Here is a 26,551-nt window from a genome sequence, read left to right on the forward strand (position 1 = left end):
TCCACACACCCTTTTTTATCTGTGCATAGCTAAATATAGCCTAGCTTAGCACAAAGCCTGGAGGTAAACGGCTCCAGCTAGCATACTGCTCCCAATAAGTGACAAAATAACGCCAACATTTTCCTATTTAAATGTTGTGATTTGTATAGTCACAGCGTGTACAAATAACAAGGTCACATGAGACACAGCCATCTTCTAACCGTATACATACTGGGAACTATATTCTCAGTAGGCGAAGCACTGCTTGGGCGGAGTGATGTCTTCAGGTTAAATTGATTTGTTGGCTCAGTTGGGCCATCTGTAGGTCACTGCAACACACTGCATTCTGCCATTAAGTGAGGATGCTACAGTTTTATGTCCAATTACGTTCGTGTTCATTGAATCATGATCATGAATTAGTTAAAGGTCATACAGTACATTTTAGAGTTATTGGTTGTCCTTGGACTTATATTCAGAGTCAGTGAATAAACTAATGGTTAATGGTTAGTTATTTTGTGTGATGATCAGGAATTGTGGTCACTTTATTGGAATAATAGCTTATGATAACAGGAAATGACTGCTGTGTGTGCATTTGTGCTTGTGCTGAAGAGGCATTTTTTACTTTTAATATTGGCGATAGAACAGGGGACAGTGATTGGGTCAGTTACTGGCAGGGTTTATGGGCCAGGTAACTGCCCTCTGGAATCCAAACACGTGGTTATTGGTCAGCAGGATATAAATTGAGAAGATTCCTTCACCTCATCACTATATTGCTGTTTTCTGCACAACAAGAACAATCTGAACCACGGAAGGCTGCTCAGGTAAGGAACAAAGGCTTTGTATTTTTTTACTTTTATATCATTTACATTTAATTCTGTTCTGATTTGCTTGTTTTTGCAAGCATTACGTTTTTGTACACTGCTCTACATGTATATGTAGAGCATCTCTCCAATTATGATAGAAATTTTAATGACCCTTATATTTTTTAAATATTAAAAATAAAAAACTTTTAATATTTTATAAAACCTTTTAGGGGTTTATATCATGTATCAAAGATTTAGTTTTAATTAAGTGATTTTGTTTAAATACATTTTTATTTAATAAAATTGTATAAACATACCTTCTTAAATGATGTTAAAAAATGTGAAACATTAAAGCATAATGTGATCATTTAACACATTTCTCCTTAAATATAACCTTTTTGGCATAACGTGTTCTTTAAAATTTAGTCAAGAACCCTATAGGGTTCTATATAGAACCCCATTAAACCTTTTTTGTAGATATTAATAGCTAATGAGATTGTACTATAGTTCTATAAAGTAGTTAATTCAAAGGTTTTTATATTTAATATTGTATTATTGTTTATAATAAGAAATATGCATTGCATTATTAATATGTATATCAACTAATTATATTAATTCTATATTAATACAACTAATTACTAAATTCTATTTATATTTCATATTATATAATGATTATTATTTATAATAAGCTATATGTCATATCAGTATTTATAAATAATATTATATTTTCATAATACCGTTTAATAATATAATTATTTGTTTTTTTATTGCCTTAAAGGGATAGTTCACCCAAAAATGTTAATTCTGTCTTAGAATAGAATAGAATGAGGCATTTATATAGCGCTTTCATATGTACTGTACAACCAAAGAGCTTTACAATGATGTCGGGGGTCTCTACACTGGACCACCACCAGTGTGAGCATCCACTTGGATGATGCGACGGCAGCCACAGTACAACGGCGCCAGTGCGCTCACCACACACCAGATAGAGGTGTACACACCGTCATCATTTACTCACCCTCAAGTTGTTCCAAACCTGTATGAATTTCTTTCTTCTGCTGCACTCAAAGCAAGATATTGAAGAATGTCAGTAACCAGATTGTTATAGGGGCCCGATTGACTTCCATGGTATGGAGAAAAAAAATTACTATGGAAGTCAATGGTGCCCCACAACTGTTTGTAAGGGTGAGGAAATGATGTCAGAAATGATGAACTATCCCTTTAAGGCTAATTCCTTGACTCATGATGATGAGGTTTTTGAGACCCCTCTGTTTTACAGATATAATGAAGAGGACGCTCTGCATGTCTCTCGGTCTGCTGCTGCTGTGTGTCTGGTGGAGTGACACTCAGCCGATTCACACTGACACTGTCAGAGAGGTGAAGGAACTTCTGTACTGATTTCTCGACTCATTTATTCTTAAAAATGAGAAATGGCTAAATTTAGATTGAGCTGCTTGTGTGTGTGCTGTTAGATGATAGAGCTCCTCAGAGCGATGACTCCAGTGAATGAGCAGGAAGGACAGGACACAGAGCTGATGGGCTCTCCTGAGGTTCTCTGGCCTAATACTGAAAATTTGGACAAGAGAGACCTTCCACGTCTAGGAGTATCGATACATAGAGCCTTTCCATCAAGAGTCCACGGCAGGTACGGTAATCAAACAACCGCTGATCTACCGTTCTCATAAAGTGGCAAGTGGTGTTTAACACATATCATAGTAACTCAGTCTTTGGCTTGTCTTTTTCTTTTTTTGTGGGTGTTCAGTAAGTCCGTAGATGCATCTCGATACCGTTTGTCCTCCCCAGCTAAGTGGATGTCCAGCCTCCAAGGTTGAAGAATAGTTTGGAGGAATTCATCTGTCTCAAAAATGCATGCAGGTTTACACTCAAACCTCCTCTGCATGCATGCTCTCTGTATAAAGAACTCACTGTAAGACGAGAAATAAAAGGAGCTGCAAAATGTACAAATGTGAACTATATTTCATTTTTTTTAAATGGGTAGAAAGAATGGAGGCTTTTTATTATTTTATTTTTGCATTTATTTAGAGTTATATGTTTTAAAACATACAGCTGTGGTCTCTTCTATGGCATTGGCACTGATTCCAAATATTCCAGCATTAAAAGCTGAAGATATATGTAGAAAAAAATCCCAGATGTTTTACATGTTAGTGGTTTACAACTGTTTTGCGCATTTGTTTGTAACTGTATCCTGTATGATTTTTGTACTGCATTATATATGTGTGTGCGAGTCCATAAAAGCCCTGTCCCTCTGTTCAGTGTGTCCTGAAAGGCTCAAACACAGTATTTCCAGAAGCAGTCTGCATTGCCAGCTCTCTTCCTGAACTGTCTCCTGCTTCCCCACAGACCGCTGGGAGGGATGAGGCCGTACGGTTTTTCTGACAGAAACTTAAGAGAAAGATGTTGGTCACATATTTGCATGTAAATGTAATATAACCAAGATAATGCACATGAACACAGCATTATTTACAAGCGAAGAGACTGTTATTTCCTTTACCTCTCTTAGAGCCTCTTTAGGAATCTGTCCAGACATTTTGGTACCTGTGAAAGGAACAGCATGAGCATTTGTTTTTCATCTTCTGTAACAGTGAAAGATGTAAGATCTGTGTGAGATGAGTGAGTCTCACTCTCTCTGCTGAGCAGCGGGGGATATCCCACGACTGCTGCCCTCTGCAGGAGATCATTGAGATCAGACACAGAGAAATCATCTGGGCTGAAGACTCCGGCCGACTCCACTGAATCTATAGCAGCAATCAGACAATCAGCAAGTTTCCATGTATTGCTATTTAGCACCAGCTAAACAGGAATTAATGTTTCCTTTTTGGGTCACACTTTATATAAGGCCTTAAAGTACGACTTGCATAAAAAAAAAAATAGTTGGGTACTATGTACTTATTGTGTTCAGGATGTGTTGCGATTCGAACACTTTTGCTGCTCTTAAGGTGGGATACAGGTACGGTTAGGGACAGGTTTGGTGGTATATGTAGGTTTAAGTGTGGGTTAAGAGGTAGTGAAAGGACCAACAGTGTAATTATAGATCAGTTTACAGAAATTAATTATTGCATTGTTTCCAACAAAACAATTAGACGTATATATATTGTTATTGATGTCAAATTCCACACATCCAATCCCTTCATTATTTTGATGTATTTTGCCATAAATGCCATCTTATATAAGCTACGGTGCCAAATACATACTCACACAGACATATATATATTTATATACATATATATATAGAGAGAGAGAGAGAGAGAGAGAGAGAGAGAGAGAGAGAGAGAGAGAGAGAGAGAGAGAGAGTCTTTAACATCCATTAATATATGGGGGGAAAAATATGCCCACCTGAAACATTGTGTGTGAATGCACTCACCAGGGCCGCTGTAAGTCCTGTCAGCTGTGTCTGTGACGGGATGTGCTAGCAGACGACTGCAGGACAGCAGGAGGACAGAGCAGGACAGAAGCAGGTTACAGATCATCTCTGCAGCAGGGTGACGGTCCTCCAAGGTCAGCCTTTGGTGAATGCAGTGGATGGATGGTCTCTTATCTTATATACTCCACTCTTATCATAATGAATGCAATGTTTTTATTGAAAGTCTTATTTCAAAATCTGGATCCTGTTGAGTTAATATGTTAATATGCAGCAGATCCACAGTGACTTTATCACCTTTGAATCTCATTGGCCTGTTTTACTGAATTTGTAAATTGGGGAACACAGGTGCGCAAATGTCCGTCTATGATTTTATGAATATGTTAGCTGTCTTATTTAGCCCATGAATCTAGCCCTTTCACATTGAAAATGATGAAAATATATCTCTTTAAATTCACAATGAAGGTTGGTGAACTGATGCATAAGAAAAAACTATTTTATTGGGGATTCAAGCAGCCACACCGATGCTAATGACATTGTCGATGTCAATGAAGGTAATAAAAAATGAAGCTCAAGAGCAGCAGGGATATAAACTCCAGATATCCATCTGCTGAGGAGAGTTTGTTTATCACCCACTGGCAACATCTTATTAGTGACACACATTTGACATTTGCAAAGCGTGGAGTATAATCAGACAGAGCAGCCTGTTGAAATGAAGAGCCATTTTAAAAGGATGTCTGTCACTCACAGTCTGGCTACACTTGTTGATCTTTATTAGATTTGATTGTGAGAGTGATTTTATGAGGGATTGGTTTGAATGAATTGCTCTCAACATTAAACACAATGCAATAACTTCTCAACTGCACATGATATAGGCTACTGGAAAAAAAAATATTGCTTAGTATATTTGTCGTTTTCTATTAAAAAATATCTAAACATTCCTAAGAAGCAAAATGGCTTATGATATTATATAGTCCTGTTTTCTTTGAAAAAATCAAAACAAGTATTTTTTACCCCCCTGACGCTTTTTTCTTGTTTTAAGCATAAAACTTACTTAATGTAGTTTTTTTTTTTTTTTCAGTAAACAAGACATAATACAATAAGTATTTTTTTTCTCAAGTAAATGCATATTGATTTATTAATTTAAATATTAATTTAATATTTAAAGTGGAAAACAAGACAAAAATAATCTGGGTAAGAAAATAAACATTGTGGAGAAGATAAATCACAAGGATAAACCAAAAGGTGAATAGGGCATCAAGGTTTTTTTTTTTTTTTTCATTTATAATTATATTTATAATTTTTTTTATATTTATTTATATAATTGTATGTGATTGGATGAACCAGTGTGATGTAATGGAGGGAGGGAGCGTGCAGAAGTTTGTCCGCGCTGGCTTCCCATCCCTGTGGAAGCTTCATGCTATTGTCTCGTTGTCAAAAACAGTCTGTCTGGTCGGAAACTTTGAAGCTGGGTAATAGTTCAGGCTTATTTCTGACACTGCCAGATCTAGTATGTGCTTTTGAGAAATTAGACTTTTTCGAGTAGCCCTAATATGCAACAAGTAGTTGAACATAAAAAAGAGCGTTTGTAGAGAAGTGAAGAGCGCAGAGCAGGTAAGAGTGTTTGGTGTCTGTTGTGAATCATATTTTCGGTGTTGGATGTTTGTGTGATGAATCATTGAGGTGAAAAACGTGAGGAATGTGAAGTTCGGTCTTCCCCACTCTGTCCTCATTCATTTCACTTCTACCGGGTTGTTGTCTTTTGTCTCTCTCTATTTTTAGTTTCGCTTCGTTTTGTTTCAGGGCGCGTTTGCATTAGTTCTGCTGTCGCGTGCTGCTTTGTCATATTGGCTATTTTGTCTTTCATTCCTATTTTATGTTTTCTGTCAATATGTAGCAAAACACAGTCGATACTCTTATCTTTTGGCCCTACATTTGAACCAGCTTTTAATCAGTCATCGTGTTTTAGACTATAGACACTTAAACGATTTACAATTATTTTGTACGGTCACTTTTGTGTTTGCATTTATTTACTTTACAGGTTATTTCTTAGGAAAATACCTTTTATATTATTTTACAGGTGATTTAATGGAATGGCTTATTTAACTTTCATTCTTATTTTATTTTATTGACGATTTCTTAAGGCATTAAATGTATTATTTAAAAATATATATTTTTTCTTAAGGCAACTTATTCTGGTTATTTATAGGTGCTTACGTGTGATTTCTTAAGAGAAAGTCTTGTTTGTTAATATTTGTATTTAAGTAGGCTATATACTATTATAAATAATTATAAATTAATCTATTTTTCTTTTCATGGGAATATTGATAAAATATTTAACTTGTTCTGTAACGTGAATTTTATCAGCTTTTTTCAAAAAGCTTTTGCCAAAGCTCAGTCTTTGCAGTGCATTATGACTAGATATATGCATGTCTCATAAGTAATAGTATTTAATGAGCCAGTGGTGAACTATCTGTTGGGACACTTACATTGACCAAATAAACTAGTTTGGCCCCGTCAGTTGAGCACTAACCAAAGTCTGTCTTTCATGAGAATAGGTGTTGCTGAATGGCATGAGTTGTTGAGCAGTGCCAGCAGTCATGGCCGAGCTGGAGGTGGATCAGTCCAACCTGCCCAGAATCCAGGAGGGTAAGACCTGCCTGACATGCACATGTTGCTTGTGGTTATGACTCTGTGTGTGCACAAAGCAGACCGTTTCATTTAGGAAGCACATAGAGGTGTGCTTTTATGCTGTATGATACATATGTGTATAGATGAACTGAAATCGCGTCTGATTGTTGATTCCCGCTCTGATTTTCAGATGTCTCATTCTGCTGTTATATTCAAAGTACTGCATGCTCTATACTGATAGGTCTGAGATCAGATTAAAATTCCAGACATCGGCTGTATATCTCAGAAGCAAAAAAAAAAAAGCTGTCTTTCTTCCACTGGTGAAAGAACGTTTCCACATGGCCCTGTTGTTTGCTCAAGTATTATCTCTTCGGCAAAAATCCTGTATTTTGAGATTGACCCACTGCTTCTTTTGAAGGGGGAAATGTTTATGATGATTTTCCTTTCCGTTCCCATTCTGTACACAATGCTTTTATTGTTTTGCTTTGTGTTTTTACGCTTAAACAAGCACTGGCTATAGAACAAAGACCCTATTAGATCACTATACCGCCTGTATCACCCAATTAACTCATGTCTAGGCTTTTGTAGATATGTACAGTAACAATACTTTGCCATGTTTCTTTCCCATTGGGTTTATACCCTTTTTTACATGGCCTGTGAGCAACTATGTTTTCATTTCCTCAGTTTGTTTTCAGTATAGTTCCCCAAAACATTGTGTAATGCATATATCTTAGTGAGTTCTCTTTGTCTTCTCTCTTCTGTTATGAGTTCCTGTGGATGTGTTTTTGCTCTGGTTGTTCTCTTGACCTAGTCTTGGGAATGCTGTCTCTATACTCCAGTTCCCTTGAGAAAAAGCAGCCTCTTTCCTCTCTGCACTTTAACCCCTTTGCATCCCTCACTCCCTGCTTTCAATGACCTTTTCCCCATTTATGCTGTGAAACCTCTGCTCAGTGGTACACTTTATACTACCGTTCAAATGTTTGGGGTCAGTAAGAAGTTATTTTCTGAAATAAATTAATACTTTTATTTAGCAAGGACACACATTGAACTGAAAATAGCTTTGCCGTCACAGGAACAAATTACAATTTATTTCACAGCTTTAATGGTTTTTTACTGTGTTTTTGATCAAACAAACACAGCCTTGGACTGATCCATCTCAGACTTCCTGTCTCAGCTCACTATCTGTCAAGCTCTTTTTTGTTTTGTTTCGTCCCAGTGTTAGTCTGTCTGTAACTGATGACGGCCCAATCTTATATTTTACGGTGATGTAGGAATTTACACACCTGTGTCAAAAATCTTGTTTTTAAAGTATTCACACATGCTTTCAAACATACATTTGTCTTTGTAATATGAGCATTTTTTTTTTTTTTTTTTTGGCTCTGCTTCTTGCAAAACTAGTTTGACAACTTTTATATCCACACCCTCTTGCCTGGCAATCCACCCAGCTCCCCAATCTGACACCTGAACGCTGAGGTCAGAACCTCCTGAAAGGAGAGGAGTGTATGCCGAGCAGGTTAGCCCGTGCTTAAGCTAATGAGAAGAAGACTTTCTAAGTGAGGTTTAACACAGGTGTACAGCTTCTCCTTCCACTGGATAAAAATGTATGATCCTTTCAGCGTGTGAATCTGTAAGTGTTGTTATTTTTTAATATATTTTTTATTGATTGCGTATTCCGAGACTGTTGGCTGTTGTTAGTGGGCCTGTAGATAAAGACGAGTAGAAATCCCCAGCATTGCCTAATCTAGGTTGATTACAGTCTTCTCAGTTTAGGTGTAGTTTGAAGGACAGATCAGTGTTTAGAGAGTAGTAGACCAATACGTTTTCCTGACCAAACCTTATCAACGTATTAAATCCTACTGTCAGTAGTTCATTCTGTTGTTCTTGTGTTATCGGGATTGTTTTGACTGAAGGAATTAGACCAGATGTTTTTAATAATTGGCTGTAGGCGGATGTACTTGGCTAGCATGCTAGCATAAGCTTCACATATCTTTTGCTGTCTTATGCTTCCTGAGAACAGTAGCTATGATTACACGCAGCCTATTCATTTAATGTTCTGTAGTATATTTAATATTGTACTGATAGCCCAATCATTTCCTAATATATTTGATGTAAACACCTCAGTCTGAAAACTAGATGGAGATTGATCCAAATGGAATCGATTGACGTAGCATCTTACATAATTTGTGAAATGTGAGGATAATTACTGTATACACTACCGTTCAAAAGTTTGGGTAACATTATTTTACTGGTTTTGAAAAATCTCTTGTGCTCACCAAGGCTGAATTTAATTTATAAAAATACGGTAAAATGAAAATATTTAAGAGAACTGTTTTCTATTTGAAGATAATTTAAAATGTAATCTTTTTCTGTGATGCAAAGCTGAATTTACATCATCATTACTCCAGTCTTCAGTGTCACATGATCCTTCAGAAATCATTCTTATATGCTGATGTGCTGCTGAAGAAACAGCAATGTTGAAAACTGTTGTTCTGCTTGATAGATTTGTGGAAATGGCTTTTGATTTTCAGGACTGCAGGTGAAACTCGAAAAATTTGAATATCGTGAAAAAGTTCATTTATTTCAGTAATTTATTATAAAGCTAATATATTATATAGACTCATTACATGCAAAGTGATATATTTCAAGCCTTTATTTGTTAGAATTTTGATTACAGCTATGAAAACCTTTTCACAATATTTTTCATAAGCTGTAAGCCATAATCATCCAAATTATAACAAAAAAAGGCATGAAATATCTCACTTTGCATGTAATCTATATAATATATTAGTTTCACCTTTTAAGTTGAAATACTGAAATAAATGAACGTTTGCACGATATAAAAATTTTCCAAGTTTCACATGTAGGCTATTTGTTGTATGGAATTCTTTTTTTTTACTGACTTGTGTACAGCTTAAAATATAGTTATCATCAAATATAATAAATATGCTTGCTTTTCATTAGTAAAGGCAACATGAAAATGCTTTTTTCCGTAATTTTATATATATTAGAAAGAATAAACTCCTGTTATGTACTTGGGATGGGTGTCATGCTAATATCTAGGTCTATGTGACTTGACTGCTTACTTTTAAGCTTCTCACTGTAACTGACATAGATGCCATATCACACATCTTGTTCGAAATAGATGAAATTCAGATGTAGATGTTTTCATTGGATTTCAGTGAATTCAAAATCTGCAGTCAGATTGAAAGGATTCAGATGCAGACATCCCATATCATTTGCACTGCCTTTACACACAAACACATACAGTGTATATATGGATCCACAAATATTTTTGTAATTCTGTTGATGTTAGAGTTCTGTTCATGCCCTGTCCCCAGGCAGAAAGTATATTGGCTGCTGGACAAAACAAACCAGCTACTGAGTCTACAGAGCCACTGGGTGTCTCAAAAGAGGACAACAAAGCTGACCATTGTGTTCTTGTCCTTATCTGTAGACCTTCTTTCTGCTGCCTCTCCAACGTTAATGCCACCAATCTCACTATCCTTCTGCTGGCACATCTGGAAACCATTCCTTCTGTGTGCAGGCGTATGTGTGGGTGGATGGAGATGTGAGGGCATTGTTGGGAGGTGCTTGTGTGACCTGATATGGGTTATCGCAGTATGCAGCAGGTGGGCTCAAGCAGGAAATACATTTGTCTTTTTGGATACCCACACGGTTGCATTTAAACTTAGGATACCCCACAGTAGGATTATTTTTCTCTGCTCACATTTTTAGGCGGTCGGTAGTTTCGGTAGGTTTCACCCCACCAGACAGGATGGCTGGGCCTCACAGCTATACATAGATTTCCACCAGCTGCTCAGGTCAGAGGTTGTGCTGAAGTCAGGATGTCTCCATTAGGATATTAGGTTCATGCTACTCTAATTCAGCATAATTGCTTAAGCTACCCTGAAGAAAAATCAGATGTCGTGTAATTTATGTGTTTCAGGTTTTTGAGTGTGAATCTAGCAGTTGCGCTGATGAGGCGACTTGATTTAGTAAAACGTTCTTCTTGTTTTTTTCTTTCTTTTTACTGCTTTCAGAGTCTGTAATGTTCTCCGCTCTGACCGCAGGTCCATCACTAGCGCTATAGCCTCAGACTACAGCTGTTGTGTCAATTACAGACTCTATGTTCCCCACAGAAACTCTGCGGCTCTGCCGCCTTGTATATCCCTGAATTTGAGGTTGCTTTTGACTAAATTTGTATTTTGCTTACATGGTTTGTGGATATCCTCAGGGGCGGCACACACAGCGGGTGTGTTGCCATGAGCGCATTTATGAGAGCCGTATATATGTATGTGTTTGTTTGGTAACAACAATGACACTGCGTTAATCTACACTACTCAACATTCACCACAATATGTAGCACAAGCTATGTAGAATTTTGTGTAACTCCTTGAGGGATTCTGCAGTGTCATGTTAGTGAATGCAGAACACTGTACTGAGCATTTTTAGTTTCCCTGTATTGAGTGGGCTTCCCAAGGGATAAGAAAATGGCAATGCACAAAATAAATCAATGTTATTAATCATGCAAATCATCAAAATTATTATATTTGAGGAGTCAGCCTAGTGTTTATTTATTTAACTTTTTCTAAATTATCTCTTATGCTCAGCTTTCACATATAGATTTATGTAATTGTATATCAGCTTGAAAGACACTCAAGAGCTGTACTTTTCAGTTCACTTGAACATTTGTTAAATTTGGAGTTTACTGGCTGGCACTCAATGCTTTTGCTTCTTGTGACTCAACAAGGAATGTTCCAGGTTCTATCGACAGCATCACAATCCTGCTGATTACCACAGAAAATAATGCACCAGATCTGCATCACCTAGAACAGTAGTCATACCACTAAAAGAGCCATTCAGACAATCTTCAAGCTCAAATAATGAAAAAACTGAGCTCAATCTTCATATTTCTGCTTTTAACCCCTATGAAATGCTTTGCCCCATAGAAAGTACTTTGGTTTTACAAACTGAGAGAAATTATTTTCAAAACAGATTCCTTTAAGTTTTTCTCCTAAAGCAGCGAGAGCCTCGCTGTGATGTCAGTTATTTTAACAGAGGGTTTAAAATGAAATGTGACACTTACGGGACCAAAACCACAAGTGTAATTTTGTTTTTAACTTTCCAGGGTCTGTTTTTGTCATGGAGACTGTTATTATGGTTTTATGAAATATGAGTGTCTCATTTTTAAACTTAGTGTATAAAGAATTTAAGACTTTTTTTAAAGGAATAAAATCTTTTTGTATTTGTTTTGAAATATGAGGCTTCACAAAAATAGTGCTATGAACGCTTTTAAATGAAGATTTGAATTAGTTTACTAAAAGTGACTACTAAAGACATGAAATAACACTGAACACTCTGAACACATTTGCAAGTCTGTCACGTTTTCTTTGACAACGTCTTCAGTTATAGCCTTGAATGTATATAATTAGTGGTTAAAATGCAAAAGATACTGCACTTTTAAAATCTTAAGAAATAAAGTTCAGCACTCAGCGTCTCTCATAGCCTGATGTTAGTTCATGTTTGTGCAGTTGTATTGAGTGTTGTTTCTCGTCTGCAGTGTGCCAGGGTTTTGCTGTGCTGGAGGATGGAGCTCTAGCTCATAACCTGCAGGAACAGGAAAGTAAGACCCGTTCTCTTATTTCATCTGACACACCTAAAGGATTTTAAAGCAAGCTTTTTTTCAATTCATCCATCTTTTGTAAACTTCCAAAGAGGGTTGGTATTCACACACCTCGAAATGCAAGGGCGAAGCAGTAAATAAGATCTCTAATGTGAGTCAATCTACCGGTTTAATTAAAATATCCTGCTTGGTTAGACAAGACAGAGTTTAGTTTTAAATTGTTCCAGCCGTTTACAGAGATTGCACTAATATTTGAGTTTATATTTTAGTCCCTTACCCGTCACTTAAAACAAAACAATCTGCTATTGGTTGCTTTACATGTAAATCGGAAAGTCTCTCTCTGTGCGTATTTATTGAAACACTCACATATGTCAGATGTTTAGAAATAATTTTCAAAGTTTAGATATCCTGATATACAATACTGTTAAAAAGTTTGGGTCGGTAAGATTTTAAAACTCTTAATAGTCACCAAGGATGCATTTATTTGATGGCAAAAATACAGTAAAAACTAATGTTGTAAATATGAAGAAAGAAAAAAAAATGCTGATTTGGTGCTCAAGAAAATGTTTCTTATTGTTATCAATTTTGAAAACAGTTGTTCTGCGTAATATTATTGTGGAAACTTAAAGAACAGCAATTATTTGAAATAGAAATCTTTTGTAACATTATAAATGTCTTTACTGTCACTTTTGTTAAATGTAATGCATCCTTGCTATATAAAAGAAATAAAAAGTGCTGATCCCAAACTTTTGAACTGTAGTGTATCTTCCGCATGCTTTTCTGTAACCTTATTTGCATGCTGTCTCCAACAGTTGAGCAGTATTACAACTCGAATGTGCAGAGGAGTCAGCTGGTGCAGAGGGACATCAGAGTAGCCAAGAGACTCCAGGATGAGGAGGAGCAGACAGCTCAGATGCTTCAGCAACAGGCCACTCGCCAGCTGTAAGATTACACACACACACACTGTCAGAGACCACTCTCAGATAGGACACCGTGTGTGTATTCAAGGTTATATACTGTATATGCAGCAGTTCAGTAGCTGATAGCATGTCCAAAGTCCACCACTGTCCCATAGTGTGACAATCTCTGTGCTTCCTTCTTACGTTAAGGAAACAGACATGTTTTTTCAGTTGTTTATTGTCATTATTTCAAGTTTGTTTGTTTTTTCTCTTAGGGAGGAACGGGACTCGGAATACGCACAAATGATTCAGGAGGAGATCCAGCGGCGTGCGGAGGAGGCTCTGAGAAGGGAGGTGGAGGACGAGGTGTGTAACACACTTCAGGCTCAGTAAACTTCTGTTTTTCATTTACACCTCTGAACTGCTTTGTCTGAGGCATCACATGGATCAATAGTTAATGAGTCACTGTGGGACGCCAGTAAGCTGATTTATTCAGCTAGTCTCATGTGGAGTGTAAGTGCTGGCAAAGACCACACAGGATTGAGCATCAAGCTGCTGTAAAGCAAAAGTCACACTCAAAACTGTGCATTAATCAAATCCAGATGCATTGAACTTCAGCCCACCTTAAATTACCCCCCCCCCCCCCCCCCCCCCCCAGGGACACAAAAAGAGACCGAGATCTTCTCGTTCAGTGAGCAAAAAAGCTGAGTGTGGAAATGTTCTCCAGAAATAAAAGCAAACCTCTATGGATTTGCAGCTTTTCTTTGTGAGGTTCCATAAATGTTGTAGCAGTTTTTGTGTGTTGGAGGTGATGTGGCACAGTGGTTAAAAGCTTGCTGGTTTAGACCCTGCAGGTGTCCTTGTAATGTTGTACTAATACGGTAGTTGTTTACCATCAGCAAAAAATCAAAGTTAGAAATCTAAGTTCTCACGGAATGTTTATCTGATTTACAGTTAGGAACTTAAAATAGAATTGGGTTAACAGATTGTAATTTGAAATAGACCATTTATAAGGTGTAACTAAAAGACTAAAACAGAGTATGTTAATGATGAGACTAGTGTGACATAAGTCATATCTAATATTTTACCTCCTGTCTTGAGCATGTACAACTAAACCAGGGGTGATTTAAAAAATATTTAAATGAATCATTTTCATTTTATTATTATGTTAAGTATTTACTTTTATTATTAATATATTAAAATAATCAAACTCTAAATTAAAATACAAAAAAAAAATCATGTAAACTAGTCATATTATTCTTATTATTCTTATATGTTTATTTTTTATAGCGCCTTTCAAGAACCCAAGGTCGCTTCACAAGATAATACATACAGTTGACAGACAAAGAGACAAGCAATTTGATTATTATGACAATAAAACAAGCAGAAAACCAGATGGAGACAGCCAATAACTACAAATAATTAACATGAGAAGTTATATCAAAGAAAACATACATTTTGATGAAGTAAGCATGTAACATAAAAAATGAAAAGTGAAGGACAGAGAAATAGAATGGAAGATAATTATTTACTGAGCATGGTGAATATATGAGTTTTAAGTTGAGATTTGAAGGTCTGTAGGTTAGGGGTGGCACGAAGATAAGGGGGCAGCTTATTCCACCGCTTAGGGCCTACAACACTAAAAGCCCTACCACCCACAGTAGAGAGTTTATACTTGGGTATGACAAGCAAATTGTCAGTGCTAGATCTAAGGGTCCGAGCTGGAACATATGGTTGCACTAACTCAGCGAGGTATTTAGGTGCGGGGCCATGACAGGCCTTATAAACTAAGACTAATAGTTTCAACTGGATGCGATTGACCAAAGGAAGCCAGTGAAGTTGGTAAAGGATAGGAGTGATGTGCAGATTTTTTGATTATATTTAAGGGCTCGAGCAGCAGAGTTTTGTACCATTTGAAGGCGATGTATAGCTTTGGTGGGTAGGCCGCTATATAAGGAGTTACAGTAGTCCAATCTGGAGGTTATAAAAGCGTGGATAACAGTTTCCGCATCTCCAAAGTTAAGAGAGGGGCGTATGCGAACAATATTCCGCAAGTGAAAGAAGCACGATTTAACAATCTGACCGATGTGTGAGTGAAAACATAACGAGGAATCTAACAAAACTCCCAGATTCCGCACAGTTTTCGAAGGCCTAATCTGGACACCATCAATATATCAATAGAAATGTCATGCCCGGGTAAACTCTGTGATTTAGGGCCAATCAACAGGATTTCAGTTGTCCCAGCATTAAGCTGTAAGAAGTTATCAGACATCCATGTTTTAAGTTCCTGAAGGCAAGAGACAACAGAAGTGGGTGGACAAACTGAGTACAAGTTATATAATAACTTTTGTTCTTTTTGAAAAACTGTTCTTGAAATTTCATCAAGAGTTCATGTGTAATAAATGTAAATGTATAGTCTGAAAACAAGCATCTTTGTCATAATTATGGCAGAAATATCAGGCATATTGTAGCCTATAAAGGAATATTGTGTTGGACAACGGGGGCCTTTGAGTCAAAAAGGTTGAGAACCATGGCAATAAACACATAAAATGTCTGTCTTAACCACACTCATTCACCTTGAACTGTAATTATGCTTAAAATAAGGATGGTTTTCACCTTTTCAGTTCAATTAAATAAAATGTACTGTGTATTTAAACAAAAATAAAAGCTGCACATTTAAACCCTCCTAAATCAATTTCCCCCTAGACCTCCAGCATAAGTACTACTTTTTGTTTTGCACAAATTCATAGATGAGAGAAATTGTCATGATTTAAATTAGAACAGGGTTAAATGTCTGTGAGAAATTTAAACATGTAGCAACAATGCCTCTGAATCTGCCTGGAAAAAATGATGGTGCGGTGAACCTTTTGTTCAGAGTTGTTTGAAGACCGACAGCATGTGGGGTTTATTGTGGCAATCAAAGCATAAGTGTTTTTGGGAGTATCTTGGAGAGTCCCGTGTGATTCGGGTGGCAAAGCTGGAAATTGTTGGCTCAGCAGGAAGAAAAACTGAGTCAGAGAACAGAACACTGGCATATCAAGCAATTGGATCCTGACCACCTACTATCATTTACAGGTGATCTCAGAGATGTGGATTCCAGATAAATCTGAGGCAACGTGCCTGTGAGGCCTTTTAAAAAACAGTCCAATCATTTGACTAATTCTGAACAAGTAATTATGCACATTTAGGATATTTTATGACTAGTGAACATGATCTCTGAACATGATTTTTGGACTTGGTTTGAGAAGGGTAATAATTTTCAGAGAATAGATCTTGAATTCAGTTTTAAGGTCAGGTTTGCCCATTTGTATTTTTAGTATAGGGTTTTTTTGTTTTTTTTGGGATACATCTAAAAAACATACATATCTGAAAATACATTACACCGTTTTGCTTTTATATATATGTTACTGAAAAAGTACTGTACAAATGTGACTTTGCAGTGTTAATTAAAAGTTAAGGTAAAACAGACATGATAAAATATAATTTAATTAATACTTGCTAGTAGTTTTGAATGTGTTTTCAAACCAGAGTAGCATCTTTTGCACGTATAGGCCTCCCATATTGCAGTAAATGTCATTCCGCTGCATTAATTATCAATATTTACACCCCTGCAGCCCTGTGTTAATTAAAGCCTGTGAGGCACCAGGTCGCATCTAAACATCATCTCCACACGCTGCTGTGGACCCTGCTGTCCTATCAGGCTCACACAGGAGCACAGAAGAGTAATGTGGAACATAATTCTCACTCAGCCATTCTAATTGTTGTGTACACAAACAAACCACATCTGTTGGGATGATTTCTTCAGAGTCCAGGTGCCAGATAAGCTCTGAGTCAGACCCCTGGAGACAGGAGCTGGTCCCTGTGTGGGGCACAATCTCTCAGCCCAGGACAGTGGAGTTAAATCGGTTAGTGCTGTGAAGTAAGAAAGGTCAGCCTTAAAGGTTAAGGACATAGACATAGAGAGACTCCGCTATGAAGGTTAACATGATTTAATGCTAAGGACCCCTAGAAGAGTTGCTTCTAAGGACTCTTTACTAAAAATTTTAAAGGCAGATTTTTATTTTCATGTATGCTATACAGACCCATTTTTGATTTGTGTGGAATAATATTAAACATGGTATTATACAACGAGTGTGTTGTTTCCAAAATTAAATGTCTATTTATTTTGTCATTGTCTAAAGGCAAAGCGCTTTAAAATATTTTCTTGATAATATTTAAATTGAAGTTAAAAGCAAAATTGACCTCATATCTTTCTTTTTCTTCATTATATTAGTTTTTAGTTCTTCCTAAAAATTGAGAAACGTTAAAATATCACAGTTAATATCATCAATCCAATGTGTATTATTAAAACGCATTGTAAAATATTTTTATTTTCTCTAAAAAAATTCCACCGGCGCCTTAGCACTCCCTTGTGGTCCGTTTGAGTAGAAAACCCTGACCTAAACTACTGTTTTGTCAGAGGCAGAACTCTGCCATCTTATGGCCAAGTCCTGTATATCTTTGTCACATTTATAGCTGTTTTTGCAAGACTTTAAAGGACATGCATTTTATAGCACAGTTAGACTATTTCAGGTAGAAATACCCTACCAAAGCTTTCAAAAACTAACCAAGTGAGATGCTAGTAGTGACTTTGCTCATTTCTTACAAGCATATAAAAATGTTGGAGTTCAAGTAATGCTTTTGCAGAAATCATAATTTGTAACTTTATTATAAAATGTGTATTAATTTGGTCTTTATTTACATGATGGTAGTCATGTGATAAGATATAAGATCAGATCGATGTGGTAAGCATACTGTAATTGGTTCAATTTAGATAATTTTGTACATTGTCAGTGGAAACTGTTCTGAGTCATTGTGGTCAGAAATTGTGGCCTCTGCTTGCCAGTTTTGTTGCAAGCCGAGCATTTGGCTGTTTAAAGATTCTGCATGGTGGGCTTTTTTGCTTTAAGAACAAGCGGGTCTTTAGGCCTTTTATACGTGAGCATGGAAATTCCCCTCTGTTGACGTACACGATCTTCACCAGTGTCTATGCTGAATACTGTACGTGGGTGGATGTATTTTTGTCAGAAAACCCACACTTTGGGTTTCACCTCAATGTGTCATCATTGAACGTTTTGACGTGCCTTTGCACATAGCAGTGGTGTTACAGAGGTTTGTATTCATTACATTTTGCAGCACTGGCCACACAGTTGTTGCACAAGAATAAAACGGCTGTTACCTTATTTGAACTGCACTACTTGTGGCTGTTTTCATCACAGGTATGTGACTGATAAAGGACATTAATGTTCCATACAGGGCACACAAAATACAATAACTTAATTTGCCTAAATGGCAGACTGCAGGAACATAACACCTCTTGCTTAACATTAAGTTAATTTCGTTTTGTTTATATAGCCACAATCCAAACAACATACATCCATTTTGGTTGAGCACTTGAAAATTCAGCTTGATTTTCCTAAATCATTAGAAAGGTCTGAAGTTTTATTATAAAATGTTAAATTAATATGATAAAAATATGTGACGTAATTTCTTAATTTTTGTCTGGAAATCTTATGCATCCACTGAAAAACTATACTCGTATGATACAGATAGAGACGTTTTGACTGATAAAACATAACAATTTACACAACAATATATGATTTATCTGTGTTCTTCTAGAAATCTTGGATATATTCATGAGAGTAAAGTATATGTATAGGCTAATGCAGAGCGACATGTTCATAGTAAAGACATTTCTTTTGAAATCCAAATAACTTTGGGACTGTCTTGTGTCGTCACATTCACTGTTTAAAGTATTATAAAATAATATAATTTCTGCCTCATTCTATGGTACGAAGCCTCGTCAGATCACATAATGAAGTTATTTCAAACACTCCATTGGCGTTATGAAGTTTGGAGTAAAAACTTGTCATTGAATGTTCTTTAGTTGGACAACAGGTTTATAAACGCTTCTCATTACAGAAAGATGTTCGGTGCTTGTAGCTTTTTCAAATGCACTTAACTCCATCTCACAGCGCTTGCAGAGATGGAGCAGCATTTACTACTGCGCATATACTTAATTAAAACGTTGATTTAAAAAAAAAAAAAAATCGTACTAAGCCAAAATCGCGATTCAGTTTAATTTCGGTTAATTGTGCAGCCCTAGATTAACCTCAAATACAAACAAAAATACAAAAGCGGCTCTTTCTCACACACATGCAAAACGCGTGCTACTGTGGTAAATGTCTTCATCGCACAGACCAGTAATTTTTTTTTCAACTAATCAGCAGCCATGCTTTTCTGTATTTATGAAAAACTTGTTAAAAACCACAACAGATCCCATTGAACATTATTATCTGTAATTAATTTAGCTTTTGTTTATTTGTTTTTTTAGGAAATTGCAAAAAGGATACAGGAAGAGGAAGAGCTTTGTGAGAGACACAGGAGCAGTTACCAAAATAAAGATGGTAGAGGTAAAATAACTAAATTCTCCAGTAGCAGTATTAACATTGAGTGACATGGCATCTGACGCACAGAAGCCAATGGCACATCCAGTGGCACATCCGGTCTTCATTGGCATGTGCCAGTGGATGTTTACTGACATTATCACGACACACTGACACCGAATTCATGGTGTTATTGGAGTGTTTTTATGAAATGGGTTTGTTAGGTATACTTGAGCCGCTCTTTTGCGACAAGCAGGCTCACATTCTGTGTTCACACACTTAGTGTATCTGTTGTGCAACAGAGCTGCGCTCTTGTATAGAATTAGAAAATGATGTGATTCATGCATTTTATTGATTATCATAAGTGTGAAATTTTACTGTACATGGCGAGGGGGGTCACATTTACTTTGACACTAAACTCTAAACTCTCAGTAAACAGCTCTTTAAATCCTCTATATTGAGCCCTTCATCCCGTGAACAGAATGAAGATACACAATGTGTGAAACAGACCTTATGAACGATTACTAAAATTATTTTGTCTGTTGCACAATATTTTGCACAATGTGTTTGTCTCCTTCATTTGCTTTGAAAACGGTAAAGTAGTAAATATGTCCATAGGAAATTTTTTTGAAATCCAAAAAACATTGTGACTGTCTTAATGTCTTGTCACATGCATATTCTTTTTTTGGTCAAATGGTTGTTTCCCATATATACGTTTGATTTTTCAGTAATGTGACACGGGTAATGTTGACACCTTAGCATCTTTTAATTTCATCCCCAAAGTCTTTTATGCAAATTTTGAATATTAAATCTACTAAAAAAATACACACAAACTTTGTCTCAACATGCAGTGTATTGTTAATGTATCCATCATACTGTATGACGCATAGCCAGCGGCTTCGTCTGCTTTTGAAACCCCACAAGACATGACCTCATATGGGATGATGTCTATCCCTAATGTCCAGTTCACTCATGTTGGTTTCCTGTTTGAAAGGTTCCATGGTTACGCTACGCCATAACTTTTATGTCTTGCAATAAAACCGGATTTTCTTTGATGGCCTAAACAGAGTTCGAGGAGAACGTCAAGCTGTCATGTCTTCAATATTGATGGTGTTTCCACTTCTTTGTTTTGTGAAATAAGCCCAGTTAAAGGTTTATACACCTTTTGTTTTGGAATTTTTTATTATTTTTGTGTTTAACAGAAGATAGTCACACTTTCTGACGATGACAGAATATTATTATGAATTATTTCTTGAATCCAACTATTCCATTGAACTTTTATTGGCGTACTAACAACACCCTGAATCACTCTGAATTCAGTGAAGCTTAATTTTCACCTCATGTTTGTGTTTATCATTTAATGCATGTTTTAATGGTTCATTTGTCCTTTTTACTTCTAAACAGAGCTTCATGAGTTAACTGTTTTATTCTGCTCCCACCCGATTTCTAACAATTTTCCAAATCCCCTGCTTTGTGTTTGCATGGTTGGTTTCACTAAAGAATCCAAAATCATTCCTGCTCGTCCATACTCACCCCAGCCTGTTCACGCTCCTCACAACCGGTCTTCAACTAGAAGATGGCAGCGCTCCTCCTCGCCCACCTACTCCGACTCTGAGGAGGACCTGATTGAGTACAGTAGGCCTACAGTCACACGGCAGGACGGCAAACCCACTGTTGGGCAGAGGAAGCTGGTCAGCAGACCTTCCAGAACACATTTAGAGCAGGACGACAGGAGCTTGACCAGCCAGAGCAGCAGCAGCAGATCTTCACACCTGTCGGGTGGATGGGGTGATGTCATCAAGCTCATAAAGAACGACATGAGCGAGCAAGGTTACCTCAGCCACAGCTCTGAGGATGATCTCTTTGAACCAGTCTATAAACTTGAGAAAATATTGCGAAAGAAGCAGCAAGTCTCTGTAACGAAGCTGAGTTGCCACGGCAGTGTGAGGGAGGATCATAGCAGAACGTGGCAGGGAGATGATTGTGGACGTAGGGAGAGTTTTAGGGAAAGACATGTTCATTTCCCCGATGAACGGAAGAGCAACCATGGCAACAGTTGTAGGACCAATGAAAATGGTTACAGTGACACTACGGAAAGAGTTCCGTGTTCAACAGGGACATTAAGGGATGATCACACACACCTCAGAGAAACTCGAGGTCTCCAGACTCAAGCTCAGGGGTTTCAACGGAACATTTCAATGAGACGTAGCTACCATGGTAACGTCAGGCGGACATCGGTGCGCGAGGGAAGCAGAACATGCAGCGTAGATGATTCTAACTTGGCTAGAGCAAGACTCTCAAATAATGCCCCCTCACCTCAAACTAGAGCACCACAGTTGATGGAGGTGGAAGTGGAGGATCGTTTGAGGGAGATGGTGAGAGTCAGAAACACACGGCAGAGAGCTCGATCATTAGCCGAGGATGAAAGGAGGATAGACAGGGACCACAGGCATGGAGAGCGTAGAGTAAGGCGAAGTCAAAGCGAGCGCTGGCAGACCTTTGAGGAAGAAAGATCGAGCACAGATGAGGAGATGGCGAGGGAGAGACGGATGCAGAGACTCCAGTCTTCCGGAGCAGGTAACCTCTCTCTGAGCTCTGCAGTGCGGCTGAGCCTGTCCCTACTCCCTACATCTGCTCATTGCTTTCCAATCAGTAAACAAGAGTTTACTCCTGTGCATCCCTACGTCCTTCTGGTGTGCAATTTAGGAGGGGAGACCATTTTTTTGTGTGATCTGCTTTTTCTCAAGCTTGACACCTCCAGATCTCATCCTCATTTCTCAAAAACCTCAAAATGCTTCTATCTCTCCTACAGCAGCATCAGTTGTTTTCTCTTTTTCAGTACCTCACCGTTCCTTATGCTTGGATTTTCTTGCATTTCTTTTTGATTTGGCTCTTACTTAATCTCCTTTGAGGTATGTTTCCAGGAATATAATCTACCCAGTAAGATTCCTACGGTTTAATCGACCTACTTTTAACGTTTAAATGGTCTCGGCCAATCCTGTTTCAGGAGGGCCACCTTCCAGCAGAGTTTAGCTCCAGCCCAAATCAAACACACCTGAGGCTGCGTCCGAAAACTAAAAAAAAATGCTGCATTCCAAGGTAGGAAGGCAGCAAGGCACGTCCGAATCCAATTTAGCTTCACTTCCTGTCTCCTGAGACACCTCCATCAGATCAATGTGCAAACGCTGTCTGCAAAGTCATTGCCTATAAGCAGCGAAGCAACAAGTCAGCTGCCTAGGTTTTTGGACGCAGCCAAGGTCTTCGGGATTACCAGAAACTTCCAAATGTAGGTTTGTTGGAGCTTAACTCTGTAGGACAGTGGCCCTCCAGGAGCAGGAATAGACACCCCTGGTCTAGGCCCAACTGGTTGAAGGTGATGGTGGTCTGAAAACCCTGTGTCTTGTCTCAACATTGCCTGGTTTTGATTCTGCTATTATTCCCTAACAGGATCTGCTTTTAGGAGTGGAATGGCTGCTCTTGACTTGGGGGAGCTGGAGCAGGTGCTGGAGGATGAGGAGCTGGCCCGCAGGCTTCAGGAAGAGGAGGAGAGATTGGTCGAAGAGGTGAACTCAACTAAAAGTGCAAATGTACAGTAGTGGCCAAAAGTGATGTCCGGAGGGGATATTTGGTTTTAATGACTCTACAAGTTTGATTAAACCATCAAAATATGAGGAAAATATATTTTGAAATGTCTTTAATAGGAGGGAAGAACAGAACACTAATTTTTGTTTTGGTATTTGTCTTACAAAATTAAACTACAGCTACATGTTTTATTCTACTATGCAAAACAATGCATAGAAGATGAAAATGGAAAACGCATACATTGACTACAACATAATCAGTTAATCATCAACATAATCATTAATATTTTGTTTGTTCTCTCGTTTTTGCATGTTCATAATTTGAATGACTGCCTGGCCAAAAATGATGTCTGCACAATTTTGCATGTTTTGTTCCATCATCACAATTAAAACCATTGCCTCCAAGAACAACTATGTAATATGCTTACAGCATTGTTAATAATATTCGAATAAAGGCTTCAATCCTGCTCCTGGATCGACACTTTCCTGCCAAGTTTAGCTCCAACACGCATGCCTTTTAAGGTTGTTTATTTATTTAGGGCTGTAGCTAAACTCTGCTGGAAGGAGGCCCTCCAGGAGCAAGATTGGACACCCCTGGTATATACCATCGTACCCCTACTAGTCCTCAGAAATGAAGTCTTGTAATCCTATCAATGACAGTAGCAAAATTACTCAAATAAAACAATGTAAGCTGAAGTTGTTTTTCCTCTTCTCACATAGACTCAGCCAGGTTCCTCTCCTCTTAGAAGGGACTGTCCTGTTGGAGACTTCAGAGCGGCACAGGTTGCTCAAGATGAGGTGCGAAGAGGTTGAATGAAAGGGCTGCTTTCCCAACGCATGAAAAGTGGGTAATTATTTCTCGTTTTGCGATAGGAAATTGCACGTTTCATGCAGAAACAGGAGATAAAGGCTAAACGGAGATCTCGCGAGCTGGAACCTGTTGGACCTGGGCGGGAATACAGGGAGAATGACAGGAGAACAGCATGTGACAGACAGGTAGCCACACTTTTAGAGTGACACTATCTTTTGTTATTGCTTTACCATTTACTCTTTTCTAACTAAAAAAGAATTCCAATCATTTGCTGTGTGTATAAAATGACTCCTCTCTGTGGAATTGCCTTGTTCATGCACGTCTTTGAAATGGGTGCTGTTAAACAAGTTAAACATGCCTTTTGACTTGCTCACATGCATTCATCATGTGATTCATCAGTATATTGGCACATGTTCTTTGAAAATGTTTATCTTTTAAGGGTGATTCACACTAACTCCATATGGAGGATAAATAAATCCAGAACCGTTGTGTGTTTGTTGGGCCAAAGTGAACCAGCCTTTTATAGACCTGTTTTTACAAAAGAATTTTGAATGTGAATTTTGCTGTTGAACATACAGAGGCGGAGACTGGATTCCGAAGGTCTTCAATCACCAGTTGATGACCTCACCCCAAGTCACAATTCCATGACAATGTAAGTCACTATTTTCTCGATAAATTACAGCTTATATGTTCATTCAAGAAATATCCCTTAACATCCTCTGGTGTTTCTACAGGCAAGCGGAAGCCATCAGGAATATTGCAGAAGAGCTGGACCCCACCTTTCAAAAGAAGGATGCAGCTGAAGCAGGACACATGAATGGTGCTTTCATTCATTCACATTAACAAATGGTTTCGACCATAATTATAAATTGTAACAAAACAATAATTATAAATGGTTTAATTTGCAGGTCCCTGTCTAAATCAAACTTCACAAGTAGGCTTGTACAATCCTTTGGAAGAAGCTACTTTTGTGCCACCCACGAAACGACAGGGTGACAAACCGGGACAAGCAAAGCCCAAGGAGAAAAAGGAAAATTCGAAACAGAAAGACAACTGCAAGCAGCAGTGATGCTGGATAATAATGCATTCATAACCATTAAAGATATGCATGCATGTCCTGACATGTTCGGGCTTTCCAGTCTTCTGCTTTCTCCAAGACTTGTGGAATACTTTTGTAACCAACAAATCGACTTGAACTTGCAAAACAGGGACAATCCATCCAGATAATGCTGCTATTACTAGTGAACATCTGTCTAGGTCATGTCATGCTTTTCTGGTTTAACTGTTTCATTTTTGTTTAGCAGCTGGTTATGGGCTGGTGTGTCACCACAGTGGGAAAGCTCCCTCTAATAGCACCTGGCATTAGACATGACTTCTGGGAAAACCACATGGTTGACTTAACCCCTGGAGTTTTTCTGTATTAATGTTAATCCATGAAAATATCCAAGTGGGCATTCTTTTAGAATTGCTTGTACATTTTTTCTTTTTTTGTTCCAGGAACTACACCAGTCTAAATTTGCCCAAAGTGTTATTTCCATTTGTCTCCCTTATGTATGAATGTCTCTTATTGTAAGAAGTTACAATTTGCAAAAACAAATCATGCATTCAGATTGTAAAAATGACATGTTTACTATTCTTAATATTATTACTAATAATATTTGGTGGTTTACGAGACTTTTCCGGCTTGAGTTCTATTCCCTCTTTGTAGTGTACATCAGCATATTCTATGCATAGGTTTACAAGGCACAATACACAATATTTTTTTTTGTACTGATGCGGATTCACTATTATGTTTCCAATGTATTCAGTACTGTTATGAAAATAATGTTAAATTTGTTACGAATCTGTATGCCTTCTTCAATGACTATATAATGTTTCAAAAATGCTTTGTACAGATGACGGATACAATTATTATCTTTCTGGATGTCAGAAATATATCAATAAACACTTTTTACACTTACAGCAGAAATTGTGTGATTTAAATTTGGACTATAGATGGAGAGGTTAAGACTTTCCCTATTTACTCACAAATGAATGCAAATCTCTACGGGAAGCACCTCAAACATCAAGTTTCAGCGAGACCTTCTCTTCCCACAAAGCGAAACTTGTACTGGGTTTTTTTTCCTTTTTTGCAAGAGGTTGGTTTTTATAAACATGATTACTATATACAAAGGCTTTACTAGTAAAACCATTGTGACGCATACTGTAGACAGGATGACCTTTTTGTCCGTTGAAGACAAACGTCGTCGCATCACTCGCCCACCAGCTGTTCCATTCCCTCCTCACTGCTGTTATGATTATAATGCCCTAACAAATCATCTCCCTGGAGCCAAGAAAAAAAAAAATAATGCAGTGATTTAAATCTAAACATGACAGCACATGTGTTTGCCTGATATGTGAAAGGAAAATGAAACTAGAAT

At 37.6% G+C, this 26,551-nt stretch overlaps 3 protein-coding genes across 9 annotated transcripts; 2 read left to right on the plus strand and 1 right to left on the minus strand.

Moving 5' to 3' along the window:
* The first annotated feature begins 190 nt into the window (after nucleotides 1-190).
* LOC306986158 (uncharacterized protein) lies at nucleotides 191-3,271 on the plus strand. The gene is made up of 4 exons (XM_079589060.1): nucleotides 191-800; nucleotides 2,062-2,159; nucleotides 2,255-2,427; nucleotides 2,545-3,271. Exons 2-4 carry the CDS (start codon nucleotides 2,067-2,069, stop codon nucleotides 2,612-2,614), a joined length of 336 nt encoding a protein of 111 aa, XP_079445186.1. The 5' UTR covers nucleotides 191-800; nucleotides 2,062-2,066; the 3' UTR covers nucleotides 2,615-3,271.
* Nucleotides 3,072-4,270, minus strand: uts2a (urotensin 2, alpha; the record flags this gene model as incomplete). Its single annotated transcript, XM_079588848.1, has 4 exons — nucleotides 3,072-3,185; nucleotides 3,295-3,338; nucleotides 3,425-3,538; nucleotides 4,165-4,270. 4 exons carry the CDS (start codon nucleotides 4,268-4,270, stop codon nucleotides 3,072-3,074), a joined length of 378 nt encoding a protein of 125 aa, XP_079444974.1.
* Nucleotides 4,271-5,507: 1,237 nt separating this feature from the next.
* On the plus strand, nucleotides 5,508-26,095 carry ccdc187 (coiled-coil domain containing 187). Of its 7 annotated transcripts, none has more exons than XM_079588539.1 (13): nucleotides 5,510-5,633; nucleotides 6,720-6,810; nucleotides 12,353-12,415; nucleotides 13,228-13,357; nucleotides 13,590-13,680; nucleotides 19,688-19,766; nucleotides 21,240-22,316; nucleotides 23,187-23,302; nucleotides 24,041-24,118; nucleotides 24,194-24,316; nucleotides 24,710-24,783; nucleotides 24,866-24,951; nucleotides 25,040-26,095. In XM_079588539.1, exons 2-13 carry the CDS (start codon nucleotides 6,762-6,764, stop codon nucleotides 25,198-25,200), a joined length of 2,127 nt encoding a protein of 708 aa, XP_079444665.1. In that variant the 5' UTR covers nucleotides 5,510-5,633; nucleotides 6,720-6,761; the 3' UTR covers nucleotides 25,201-26,095. The 7 variants fall into 7 exon arrangements, with proteins under 7 accessions (XP_079444669.1, XP_079444665.1, XP_079444668.1 ...); XM_079588538.1 differs by having other exon boundaries at nucleotides 5,545-5,775; XM_079588543.1 differs by lacking the exon at nucleotides 21,240-22,316 and having other exon boundaries at nucleotides 5,508-5,633.
* The last annotated feature ends 456 nt before the right edge of the window (nucleotides 26,096-26,551 follow it).

The sequence above is a fragment of the Phoxinus phoxinus genome, assembly GCF_949152265.1.
Source record: "Phoxinus phoxinus genome assembly, chromosome: 18".
Taxonomy (NCBI): Eukaryota; Metazoa; Chordata; class Actinopteri; order Cypriniformes; family Leuciscidae; genus Phoxinus; species Phoxinus phoxinus.

Bases quoted from the DNA above. Each gene is read 5' to 3' on its own strand.
- LOC306986158 (XM_079589060.1), top strand. From the start codon at position 2,067: ATGAAGAGGACGCTCTGCATGTCTCTCGGTCTGCTGCTGCTGTGTGTC. The intron at 2,160-2,254 runs GTGAAGGAACTT...GTGTGCTGTTAG, and splicing joins ACACTGACACTGTCAGAGAG to ATGATAGAGCTCCTCAGAGC. The intron at 2,428-2,544 runs GTACGGTAATCA...GTGGGTGTTCAG, and splicing joins CCATCAAGAGTCCACGGCAG to TAAGTCCGTAGATGCATCTC.
- ccdc187 (XM_079588537.1), top strand. From the start codon at position 5,579: ATGCTATTGTCTCGTTGTCAAAAACAGTCTGTCTGGTCGGAAACTTTG. The intron at 5,634-12,352 runs GTAATAGTTCAG...TCTCGTCTGCAG, and splicing joins GTCGGAAACTTTGAAGCTGG to TGTGCCAGGGTTTTGCTGTG. The intron at 24,784-24,865 runs GTAAGTCACTAT...GTGTTTCTACAG, and splicing joins AGTCACAATTCCATGACAAT to GCAAGCGGAAGCCATCAGGA.